General features: G+C 37.6%; 1 protein-coding gene across 3 annotated transcripts in view; it reads left to right on the top strand.

Moving 5' to 3' along the window:
• Positions 1-13,033, top strand: part of TBCD (tubulin folding cofactor D) — a 122,486-nt gene that overhangs the window by 87,427 nt on the left and 22,026 nt on the right. For all 3 annotated transcript variants that reach the window (XM_062639750.1, XM_062639752.1, XM_062639751.1), the window contains 8 exons: positions 1,506-1,568; positions 1,989-2,065; positions 4,167-4,248; positions 6,624-6,742; positions 7,038-7,129; positions 7,874-8,014; positions 11,030-11,113; positions 12,389-12,547. In XM_062639750.1, coding sequence (XP_062495734.1) covers positions 1,506-1,568; positions 1,989-2,065; positions 4,167-4,248; positions 6,624-6,742; positions 7,038-7,129; positions 7,874-8,014; positions 11,030-11,113; positions 12,389-12,547 — 817 coding nt within the window. The remainder of the gene's footprint in view (positions 1-1,505; positions 1,569-1,988; positions 2,066-4,166; positions 4,249-6,623; positions 6,743-7,037; positions 7,130-7,873; positions 8,015-11,029; positions 11,114-12,388; positions 12,548-13,033) is intronic.

The raw sequence follows: 13,033 nt of genomic DNA, 5'->3' as shown, positions 1-13,033 counted from the left end.
ACTATGTAGCAGAGTCTGGCTTTGAAGGTGTGAAGCCATGCAAACGTAGGGGGTAAAGGAGTTTTAGTGCCAAGATGAAATAAAAGGGGTTATGGGACAAGAAGGATTTCTGCAGTCTTTGAGTTTACAGTCCTGTGACATGATAATGCAAGCTGAAGGGATAGGTAGGTTTGGTAACATCTTTTAGCTTTCAAGCAGCTGAATATTTTGTGATTTTGGAGAAGTACAAATGACAGTATTTTGGCATGATACTGCTGTGTAGGTGGAATAAGAGAAGAATTGAAAATGCTCCACAGATTGCCTGCATGTCTAATGAAGATGATGGTCTCAACCACAATAGAGCATAAAGAAGCATAGAGAGCTAAGGAGGAGCCCTAAGAGACTTGGTTTGAGTCGCTGTGCTTAACCTTGTCTGTGAATAAATATGAGAACAAAGAATGGATTTTGAGCCCAGGGAGCCTGGCTGTGTGGTATTACCATAGTGAGGACTGAATTCAAGAGTAGGTTTGGAGCCCAGTTAGTTGATTATAAATGAGGAAGACGATGAACTGTGTATGGAGCCCAGAGGAAGATTCAAAGATTAGGCTGTGGGAGGAGTGAAAACAAAAAGGTGGTGTTACGTGGTAGCTTGTTCTGTCCTTTCCCTCTGCTCTACCAACCCTCCACCATGTCTAAAGCAGTCAGATAGGGAATATGAACGTATAGGGATCTGCTGTATTTGAACTGATCATCAGGAGGTGAAGGATACTGTGTTCACCCAAGTGCTGAGCTTCTATTTGAGCAGTGCAGTCAATCTACGTATAGTAAAAGTTTGCAATTTTTACTCTGTTAATCTCTATTCCCCAAACCAGCCTTGAAACTCTAAAAAAAAAAACCATTCTGAAAGTGGTTTTGTAAGCTTAGAACTCATGTAAATTTATAGATTAAAAATTATAAGGACTTAATTATTAAAAAGACATTTTCTCGTATACAGAGTATCAAAGGAAATAAAGCTTCATCCAGTTTTACAGCTCCTAGCTCTATGCAGTGAACAGATGCCATTCCATAAAGGTCCAAAAAAATGCTAATAAGAAGCAGGAAACCTTCCATATATATTTGAATAGTCTTTAATGGCTGTAGTGTTATCTTTGTCCAAGTTAGTGTACTATCAGCGATACTACAGAGCCATTTACAGACTGGTATAGGAACAGAAAGGTGGCTGATATGTGCAGGTGCACCTTAAATGGCAGAGCAGGGGGAAACATAGCACCAAACAATGTATTTGCATGAATGATGGAACTAACTCGCATCAGAGAACAGGTAACTGTTCTCAGTACTATGTATGCAGGAACCACGAGTGGCATTTCCTTTCAGTTTCTAATTTCATATCTTTTGGCCTTCTGTTAGTTTTCTCTTCCATTTCAAATTAATGCTAAGGTAACTTGTTGTCATATGTTCAGAATTGCTGCAGTGTCTCATTGGTTTGTGTTTATCAGTTATCAGATTTACTTTTTTTGTTTTTACAGTCTGCACTTTAATTGAGAAGTTGTCACTATCAAAAATGCCCTTTAGAGGAGATCCAGTAATCGGTATGTTGCATTTTAAATAACCTTCCGCTGTCTTTGCAGTCAGTCATTAACTGAAGCATTAACGAATTATTATTTGAAAGAAGCAGGATTAGTGAGGTTGGGTGGCCTAACAAAAAAAAAATCAGAAAGATACACAAATACTGCACCACATGGGGACCTCATCTGAGGAGTTGTTCTGTAGCTGTTTACTAATATGGTTTTTTTCCTGTCAGTTTTCAGCATCCGCAGTGTTTGCACTCTGTCTGTTGTAAACCAAACCAGAAGAGTTATACTGATTGAGAATTACAACCTTGTTTAGTTTGGAAACCCAAGGAAATATGTCAGTGTGTGTAATTGCTGCTCGTCATAAAGAAATAATCAGAATGTCGAAGTTAAGAAGGTATGAAGGTTTAATACCATTTATGTTCTTTACTGTTTCAGCTGGCTGGCAGTGGTTAATAAATGACAGTCTAAGAAGTCTCACTCTTGCTTCAAGCACTGCACGACAGCATATAAAGGTACTGTAGTTTCTCTGTCTTCATGCGATCACATGAAATACAGAGTTAGAAGTATTTTTGCTTTCCGTTGGTGGTTTATTTTCCATGGAATCTAATTGGTTCTTGAATCTTTGTTCCTTAGATTGGCAAAAAGGGTTATTTAAAAAAACCCACAATTGAATTCCTCAAAATTCAAATGGACTTTTTTGATCAATACTTGAACAGCTATCATAAAAATTGTTCCTGTTGGACAAAGTAATTGAGTGGTGCTGCAGTGACAGCGGGCAGCAACAACGTGCTTGACTTTTCCATTAAACTCTGTTGCAAATCCTTTTACTGTGCTCTCGAGCTACTCCAATTCTGAGTATTAGATCCATTTATGGATATGTTTCATGCTATTTTATGTACGTGATCCGAACCCCACCAGTCATTCATCTTAATTTTCCCATGTAATACCATGACAGTTTGATCTTGCACTCTTAAAGGCTCCAGTGAATTATAAAGATGATTTTTGTCTTCCCTGTTACAGCCATCACAGAGAAATTTGAATATAACATACTGTGTTTGTTTTCTTAGGTTTTAAAAATAAGCTAAAAAAGCATTGCAAATGTCTGGTAGCTCATCTTTTAAAGTCTTCCTTGGAAGACAGAGTAGACTAGAATGTATCCAAATCACCAAAGAAAATTAAAAGATGACATTCAAATTCCTGCAGTATTCTTTTGGCATTAGGGATTTATTCAAAGAGCTTGTATGTCTTATGAGTGGACCTTCTAAACCAAGTTTTGAAGAATTAATTATACGCTTTAGAGAATTTTGAGTTGTTTGGTTAACATTAATTATCATTGAGAAGTGTTTACTAAATATAAATCCTCACTTGATTTCTGTATATACTTTAGAAAGAAATCATTTTAAGGACAGTGCTTGAGACATTGAAAAGGCATCTTTTTTTCTGACATCCAGGATACTCTTCCGATGTAACTTCATGCATTTAAGGTGAAAACCATTCTTTTTAGAAAGTGAAGGCTATGAGCAACCTGTTACAGTGGAAGGTGTCCCTGGCTCATTGCAGGGGGGTTAGAACTGGATGACGTTTAAAGGTCCCTTCCAAACCAAACCATTGGGTGATTCCATGATCTACAGGACTTATCTATTAGAATTATCTCTCTATCTATTAGAATTACCTAATTCTGTATATTTTGCTACTGTAATGCCTCTGGTAGTTACAGTATTACTTAGGATGAATCTTGGTGGTTTTTTTTTCCACGTCCTTGGTTTTTCATAGAGAACAAATCTGAGGTGTCTTTGAAGGCAGAATGAATAAGCTGTACATGATTCCTGTGTTCTTGTACCTGGAGAACAGAGTATTAATAAGTATCGTTATTAAGGTGAATGGAACAGTGCATAGTTTTTATATGCTCTCAAATTTATTATAATTTTGGTCAGCATTATATTATTAGCGGAAAAGTATAATTCAACCATAAATTTTATGAGAAAACTTGTTGCATGCTTTTTGAAATAGCAGCTGTACTGGTTTTGTGTTCTGAATCATGACCGAAACCACTCTAAAGATTAGAGGTTCAGGCATAATACACAACCCGTGATCCTTTCTAAACCAATTAAGATTGACACACAAGGGTTGTGATAGTGGATATTTTGGGGGTTTTGTTTATAACCTTAAGGCCATGTTTTTTACCCCCTTTGTTTCCTTTCTGTAGCTCTGGGCAAATATAGTTTGTTTCTTGTAATCTGGCATCAATACATTGAAGATGAAATGGTGACTTCTGTATTTTGAAATATTGTGACATCCTGTAGGTCTTTTAACTGAACTGAAAATACAGTTGATACTTTGCCATTAATCTCTTAATATTAATTTAGCTTACTGGTACTTTTGAAGGAACAAGAGTAAAATCTGGTTTTTTTTTGTTTTTCTTGCATAGGTTTCCTGTTCAACTGTTCTTAAACCAGTATTAGGAAGAAATAAAGTAAATGTCAGTGGCTGAAGGGAAGGACTTTTTAAAGAAAATCCACTCTTTTTCCTTAACCCTTTAATTCTAAGCACAGTTACAATGAACTATAAACTTAGTGTAAATATATCAAGTTCACAGTTTTGCCTTTGTTGCAGGAGTCTGCTGTCTCTGCACTGGCTGCGCTCTGTAATGAGTATTACATCAATGAAGAGGGAGAAGCTGATTCAGCTGTACAGGGTAATGACTCATGTTTACAGTAGAGGTGGAAAATACTGAACTGGACCTAACTTGCACTTTGGAAGTACTGGGGAGGATGGGGAGGAGCATCACTAATTTTAAAGGACCTTAAAATGCCTCAGGAACAAATATTTTCATCTCTATGCCAGTAAAAACTATGTATTTCATGACCATTAAATTGTGTATGTTGTGAGACTGAAATCCACTGTTAAACATCTTCCCCATAACGTCTGAAGTGTGCATGTATGTGCGTAAGCTACTGTGTAGAAGACATTCAGTGACAATGCAGGTGCCTTAGGTATGAAAGCAGGTCTAAACATGATTAAGGGGATTAGGAAAAAAAGCTTTTGGTAAAAATCTAACCAGTTTCACTATCACTTGACAGATTAAAATGAAAACACAAATTAAAGATATGTCAGTGATTCGGCATTCTGAATCTCTCCCTATAAGACTGCTGTTTTATTGAATCACTTCTGTTACCTCCATTTGTTTTCACTTTGTTTTATTTTTTTCTGTCTTAGTGTGTGGTTTTGTCTGTCTTAGTGTTTTTCTGTCTTAGTGTTTGGTTTTGATGACTGTCTCTTTTAATATTCTTTCAGGATGGGTTGTATTGAATTAATATTGTAGACGCTTCATAGGCCCTGTTTTATGAAGCTGAAAACTCTTAGAAGAATATTAACATTTGCTAGCATAATTACGAAGTAGTTACAGGAGAAAAGCTGTTCGTTTGCCAGTTGTCATGTCTTAATTTTATGTCATTTGGCTAAAATGTCAATCTTAAATTGACATCAGTCAAAGCGAAGACTGTCATAGTCTTATTGTCTAAGATCATCTTGCTGTCTAAGCAAGCGTTGCATCTTCCTATGGCCTCAAGACTCTACCTTGCACTCCAGTGGTTAGGAAAGTTTTAAATAATACATATGCTTATGTGAAGGTATTGCTAACCTCTGGACAGGGAACTAGTTTCCTGCTGTGAGGAACTAGTTGAGGCTTGCCTATTGCATAGGGATTTAAAAAAGAACAAAAAAAAAATCAGTCATAAGTTATGATTAATGTGTAGTTTCTTATGGTAACTATTCTTTCTTCCTCTAGCAAATATTGCTCAATCATTTAAATCTTGGATGACAGTAAGCAATGGCACTATTAAATAATTGTCCTGGGATCTGTTACTCTTTTTCCATGAGGATTAAACACTACATATTCAGTGAAGAGATGAAGCATAGAATCAGACTGGTTTGGGTTGGAAAAAGTTCATCCAGTTCCAACCCCCTGCTGCAGGCAGGGACACCTTCCATTAGACCAGGCTTCTCCAAGCCCTATCCAGCCTGGCCTTGAACACTGCCAGGGATGGGGCAGCCACAGCTTCTCTGGGCAGCCTGATGAGGCAGTTTCTCATCACCCTCACCGGAAAGAACTTCTTCCTGATATCTCATCTAAACCTCCCCTCTGTCATTTTAAAGCCATTACCCTTTTTCTGGAGTACCTTGTTTTTCTCTGTGTTTTACAGAAGAATTTAATGTATTGACCAAAAAAGCTGGTAAAGGAAGTATTGTCTGTTAAATCAGTGATGAAAACTACAATGGAAAGACATAGATTCCTGACTTCTTTCTTTTTATTGTTTTCATTCATTCTCATTTTCTTCTTTGTATCACTTTACTGTTGAGGCTTCTTTTTCCATGTGTGGTTCAGTTTACTTGAGTGCCTTTTATCTGCTACCTCTTGTAGAGGCCATTGTCCTTGTTTTGTCCCTATTTTGTCACATAGTGATGCGCATCATCAGAGCACAGCATCCATACTTTAAAGTGGTCCCTTCTTTTTGAGCTTTCTCTGCAAAAAGCCCAACTTGTTTTTTGTCTCTCTGTAACATGATATGAAATTATCCCATTGGTTAGGTATGATCTGAGTGTGTGTTTAAACCCCCAGTCCAATAGGACTTTTCTGGGGGAAAAATCTCGAATAACAAATGCAAAGACATCTCTTTCCTAACACAGAATACTTGTCTAATTATGGAAAGTTATGACCTGGCAATATAAAAGAACTTGTTCCCCTGTCTTTGCATAGAAATTGGTGCTTGTACTTTGGATTTATAAAAAATATATAACTGTCCTTTTTTTGCTCTTGAATGGCTTGGATTAGTCTGTCTGAACACCTGACTTTGTGTTTAGAAAATCAGAATTCATTCATGAAACAGTGAGCATCGTAAAACTTTTACCTTTTTTCTGTATTCAAGGTATTCTGTATTTTAGCTTAATGAATTATGAAATTTTCTAGATGCTTTGTTCAGAGAATCTTCTGGTTTAGTTTTTTGTTAGCCAAGTATGTAAGGATGCTGATGTGGTAATTGCTTTTCACTCTGCAATTGTATTTTTTTCTAGATGAGCTGGTGACAATGTATGTTTCAGAACTACAAAACACAGAGGAAATGGTTCGTTGTGGCTTTTCACGTGCTCTTGGGGCTCTTCCAAGATTTCTGCTGAAGGGCAGGCTTCAGCAGGTGAGAAAACATGACCATTGTAATGAAGAGAGGGCACAGGGCATTTTGAATGAAACCTATGGTGGTAATCAAACTAATAATAATAATCATAATTAAAGGACTTTCTGAAGGAGGTTTGGATTCTAATGTACAGTAACTCCAGAAAATCATCACAGGTTTAGCTTGTTATAGATTCTGATAATTAAAGTTTAGTCCTGTGTTAGTAGTGTTAATGGAAATTTAAATTCTGTATTTAAATTCAACATCATAAATAATGCATTGGATTTAAATATATATTTTTTATATATTTTTCCAGGTTTTGGAAGGTTTGAAACAAGTTACCTTAATTTCCCCTGGAAACGTGAGCTTTGCAGAAGCCAGAAGAGATGCCCTCATAGCAATCGCAAAGTATGTTTATTATCTTGATTTTTCTTTTTCATCTCATTCTTTCTCTAGAAGTTTTCTCCTGTTCGTTGTGGTTTCTCTTGTGGGTCTGTAGCATGATTCCTGACATCAGCTACACTATGATGTACACGTTTTCAGGGCTGTGTGCATCTCCATTATTCGGTAGGTCTTTGAATTAGAGGATGATCACACACCTGAGGATGGAGTACAGCTGTGATGGTGGTGTGGGGTTTTTTACTGAATTAAGTGACTAGCTAGAGTGTATTTTGGAGTTCACCTTTCTCATGGGCTGCGATTTAGTGAACTGTAGTGAGAAGGAAGAATATGTTTTTTCTACTTTCCTAATAATGTGAAGAAGTTTGTTAATATCAAATTCAATGCACGTTGCATTAGTCCTTTTCTCTTCTTGCTTACTTCATTTAAAGAGAGTTCAGAAACTCAGCGGTGCTTTAAGCATGTTCCTTTTTGTAGTATTATAGATTATTATATATATATCTGCTTTATCTGTTGAGTTTTTAGCCTTGGCAGTGTTCCTTTAAACCCAAACACAGATCAGAAATAAATCCTCAGGTCAAATATGACACAGTAGGCTCAGAAGTATCTTTCATACTGTTTGTAGCAGATGTTACAGGCGGTTAGAATACTGTATGTCAGGGAATTTTATTAAGCAACAGAACAAAGCTGTGATCTTGAATGTTTCTCCTTGCTAGTGCTGTGGTTTCTCCCACTTATTTTCTCTTCTTAAAGGGTTTGCCAGACAGCAGGTGTAAAGGGAGAAGGATCCCAGGAAGAATATGTCTGCAAAGATAACGTTACTCAGATTTATGCTATGCTGCTTAATGGTGTGACTGACTACACCACAGACAGCAGAGGAGATGTTGGAGGATGGTAAGATGCCTTACAAACTAAGACTTAATCATAGCTGTCATGTTTGCTGTCTAATTAAAAACTGATGTGTTTTCAAAACGTGTCAGAAATAGATAGCTCCATGCTTTTGGAGATTTGGGTATAGGTAGAAATACACTGGGGCAAGAGAAGTCGAAAGTGAAAAGAAATGCTGACAAGAATTTGTTTGCCCTCTCCTGGAAGATGGGGATTATTGTGTTTTAAACTGAAGCTCAGCCTTGTTCTGGTTTTGTGGATGACATTATTTTCTCTTAGTGAATATCAGGAATGTATTTGGTCATAAAAAGTACAGAGATTTTAAACTTCTGTTTCGTTGATAGAGCACATTTATTTACTCCTACGTTAACTCTCCTATTGTACGTTCGTGTTGTGGGGGTTCTTTGCCAGGAGAGGGAGCAGTTGCATAACGTGTTAGTGACTAGTGGCTGGCTGAGATTGATAAACCTTTATGAACTGTGCTGTGGTATTACTGACTCTTTTGTAAGTTTTGGGCTTCAGTGATTTCACCTATGAGAATGCAATAATTAAATCATAAGTCTGTGGGAATGTAGCTACTACTGTGAAACCTATAGAATAGGGATAAGATAAAGTCAGTAGCAGTCATGTTTTTGTGACATCCTTCAGTCTTCATAGTTCTCTTAATATATGAAGAATATTCAATATATGATATAGAATTCATCGGGCTTTTCTGTATTCCTTCAGTAACAGTGATCTGGAAAGGCAGTTTCTTAAATTGATGAACTAAAGCACAGTGAAGGCTTCTGTTGTTCTTTGGGTTTATGTTTAATTTCTGAAGAAGCTGTAATTGGGGCTGTTCCTTGTTCCTGTAGGGTACTTCACTGCAGTATTTACAAACGTGTTGGAAAATTACACGGGATGAATGCTCCAGCCTACTTTTAGCAGCCTGAGTTAGTGTTTGTGTCTGTATTTTTCTTGATTTGTGTAATGATACCCAGCCTCTTAGTCTTGGTTGTTAAAATTGTCACGGGGCAGGAAAACAGCAGCAGAGGACAAGAAATCAGAGAACAGTAGGTGTGTGTGGCATCTCATACTTAGAAGAGGAAATGAGGATGCAAACAAGTAAGGATAAAGCACAGGTCATTAGAGCTTGCATAAGGGAAGAAGGATTCATGGCTTTTCTTCTCATCCTTACTCAGCTGTCAAATAAGCGAGAGGGAGGTAAATGGGTCTCACTTGGAGAATGTAGAAACACAAGGGAGAGACAGGTGTAGCTGAAGGAAAATGTAAAAGCAATCAAATAGGGTGCAGACTTAGAGAAAGGGAGGAGATACTAAGCTTTTTGCTTTCAAAAGCGGGCAAGATACTGAGGTAGATAAGGACCTGACTAAGTATAATTAGATATTCAAGTTAACTTATTAGGTATTCAAGTTAACTTCCACATCTGACAGCTCTCATCTGCGCCCCCCCCAACCTATTGTTTATCCTTCTGTCTGTGTCTTAATTTAAAAACAAAACAAAACTCTACAAAGTGGAAATTTTCAAAGAAATCCTGAGGAAATTAAATTCCCAACAGCCATTAAAATTCAAATGTGCTTTGAGCAGCAGATTCCTTTTAAGCTTCTTTGGCAATGCCAGCCAAAATCCAGGCAAGACACCCGTAAATTAAAGGGGGAAGGGAAATCCTTTCTCATAGCAAACTGCAGGCTGCTAAATACTTTTGTGGCCTCTCAAATATGTTTTCTCATTCTGTTTGTTCTAATCCATTGACTAAGATGGAAAGATAGGAGGAGACTTGCCATTGCTCTGCAGAGACCTTGTCTTTGGTGTGTAATTTTTGTCTGTCTTCAGTGGAATCGTGGGAAAGTTTAACCAACTTTACTTTCTATATGCAAACTTTGCATTGTTTGCTGGGACATGTCCAATCTGTCTACAGGTGTTAGACATGCGTATCTAATAGTCAGATAGTGCATGAAAAACTAGGAAAGCACACTTTGATGAAAGATTGCCAAACTTGTATTAAGCTCCTTAGGAAAAAATGTAATTTACCTTTTTTACCATTGCAACAAATGTCCCACCCAGTTTTAGGTCGCATAGACAACTGTTTACATCTGGCTTTGGAAATTGGTGTTATTTCTTTTCACAGCAGGCAGCTGCACCTTTTCTGATATTTCAGTTCTTTAATTATCACTGAGAAAGGTTGACACTACCATGAGTTACTAGTGTGATAAATGTGTTGGTGCTGGTCTTCTGCAGGATCGTGTAACTGCTTGAGTATCTGCCATGGTATTGCCTATGTCTTAAGAATGAAACTACTTTTAACAACTCATGTATTGATAAGGCATGGGGCTTAAAACAAGCATATTGATATTCATTTTTGACATTACACTCTTATTTTTATATTTAGACATTTAGACATTTAGATATCATATTTAGACATTTTGAAGGCAGAAAATCTTCACCATGTAGATAATATGCACTTCAAGCACAACTTAGTGTTAAACTTTTTCATAAAACCAATTATTATTTAGCATAGAGATTGAAGCCATTCTAAGTTACAGTTTTTTAATGTTAGAAATACTAAGCTTGAAAATGTACAAGAATACAGCAATTCTAATAGTGCTTAAATCTCTTAATGTCAAAACATGGGTTGGCCTTTCTAGAAGATGATAGGAAGGAGACAGAGCACTTAGGTTTAAACACATCTACTTGCGCACTAAATATTACTCATTGTTGTCAGTTCTCATGTTCCTAAAGAACAAACTTGATGACATCTGGCTGGAATAAAAACTGAGATGGTGAGGCAGGGGCTTGCCTGGAAACTTGGATGATTGCTGTCCCCTCAGTGCAATGTGGACTTCACTTCATAGGCTTGGTGGTGCAGTTATGCACACTCCTCTTCCTCCCCAACATACAATAGCTGCTCTCAGAGGTCAACACTTTAATTATTTTGATTTTTTGCCAGTGTTTAGCTTAACTGCTGATGTATTTCTTTAACTAAATACTGGTAGAGCTGCTCTAACATCTCTGTTTCAACAGGGTGCGTGAAGCTGCTATGAGGAGTTTAATGGAAGTGACGCTTCTCCTGGTTCAGAACGAAGCAGAGTTAATTGATGCCAACATGTATGTGACTTGTACTCCTTTTGTGTCTTATCTTATAATTACATTCCAATCCACACAGGAAAGCCTTTCTTACATACTGCATCCTTAGGTGGCAAGGAGCTGGCACAGGGTGCCCAGAGAAGTTGTGGCTGCCCTATCCATGGCAGTGTTCAAGGCCAGGTTGGACAGGGCTTGGAGCAACCTGCCCTAGAGGAAGGTGTCCCTTCCTGTGGCAGGAGTTGGAACTGGATGAGCTTTAAAGCCCATTCCAACCCAAACCATTCCATGATTCTTTTATTGAGTGAAGCAGAACTTTTGATAGAAGTGCATCAACCTTAAACCCATACAGATGCTGAGAACATTGCATCTGTTTTTCAGAGAGACTAACCCTATTGAGAGAAACTGGGGGCGGTTTCGCCTCTGAAGTCCAGGGCATCGGCGTGACTTGGTCTATACTTGCCACCTCTGTGGAGCCTGCTAGTATTGTTCATTGAAATAGAAAGCAAACTTGCCCTCTTACCCAGGGCATCACATCTTTCATCTGGAATGTGAAAAAATGTACTGTCTTCTTTGCAGAATTATTAGTAAGGAAATACAGAGAAAGGTAGCTAACACTGAGCTGCGGATTTTTAATTTCATGATAAAATTAAAGCAAGCAATCGGAGCCATTGCTCAGGGGCTGCAGACATAGATAATTCACATGAAACGTAGGAAAGCATTCCTGCCAGCTGGATCACATTTTCTAAATATTCTGGGGTTTGCTGTAACTGAAGGAGTTCCAGCTGGTTTTACTATCATTAGTTGTCCTTCCTGAAGGTGTAAAGGTCCTTGTGAACACAGTATTGTAGCTGATAGTTTAGTTATGAATGTAGGCAAAACAGGATATTGTAAAAAGCTAGCCAGAGCTGAAGAAACGATTCATTTGGGATGTGTGAGGTTTGGGACAGACCTTGTCCTCTGCTGCATGTGCAATTTTCTACTTGAAAATGTGCTTTTCTCAAGCTTTCTGCTCTGTTTCCATCTTAAATGTAGCAGTTCATTCAAAGCTCAAAGGAACTTCTTATCTTTTTGGATGAAAGGTAGTATATGAATATCAACAATTTGTAGTACGATGGCTATGGAATTTAAAGCTTTAAAAATTGTCACCATGTTGATGACTTAAACCTCTTGTACGTTCGTTATGAAGAGTTGAACCAAAGTACTTTCATAGCAGGATATTTGTTTTAACGTTGAAACAGTTGAAATTTAGAAACACATTTTACTGGTTACATTATAGATTTGTTTTCTTCTTTGCAGCTGCAAACAGATCATGTGCTGTGTGGCTCAACAGTCAGCTGAAAAGATAGATAAATTCCGAGCTCATGCAGGATCTGTGTTCCTTGCTCTCTTACACTTTGACCATCCTCCGATTCCACACATACCTCATCGAGAAGAGCTAGAAAGGATATTTCCAAGGTAATGTATTGAAAAACGTATCCTAAAACAGTGAAAGTAAAAGATATATGCACCTAATAAGATAAATTATATCTAACTCTAGCAGCCTGATGTGCCCAAATGGCTAATACATATATTGAGGAATATCTGGTGGTGTTTGTCAGAATTTCATTGAAATGTGCAATGAATAACCATAAATATGTAAAATATTCCAAAGAAGAATTTACAGTATAAGGTCCTGTTACAAACCACAGTTTCCTAAGGAGATAGGTCTTACATGGTCATGCTGCATAAGTCTTTTGTTGCATCAGCCCCAGTAATTTCTGAACCCATCAGCCAATTCTGTGCTGGATTGTAGACATCATGGCAGTAGCAGATGGGAGACCATTGGTAAAGTGGAACTGCTGGGAGCTGTGTTTTGGTAATCCTGTTCATGAAACGAACATGTTCATGAAATGGCAGGTTTATAATCTCATCTTCTCTTCATAATGCAGGAGTTGGAATTTA

The sequence above is a fragment of the Pezoporus occidentalis genome, unplaced genomic scaffold (genome assembly GCF_034315485.1).
Source record: "Pezoporus occidentalis ecotype Australia unplaced genomic scaffold, CSIRO_AGI_Poc_V1 ctg62, whole genome shotgun sequence".
Classification (NCBI taxonomy): domain Eukaryota; kingdom Metazoa; phylum Chordata; class Aves; order Psittaciformes; family Psittacidae; genus Pezoporus; species Pezoporus occidentalis.
This window is presented reverse-complemented; position numbering and strand designations above follow the sequence as displayed.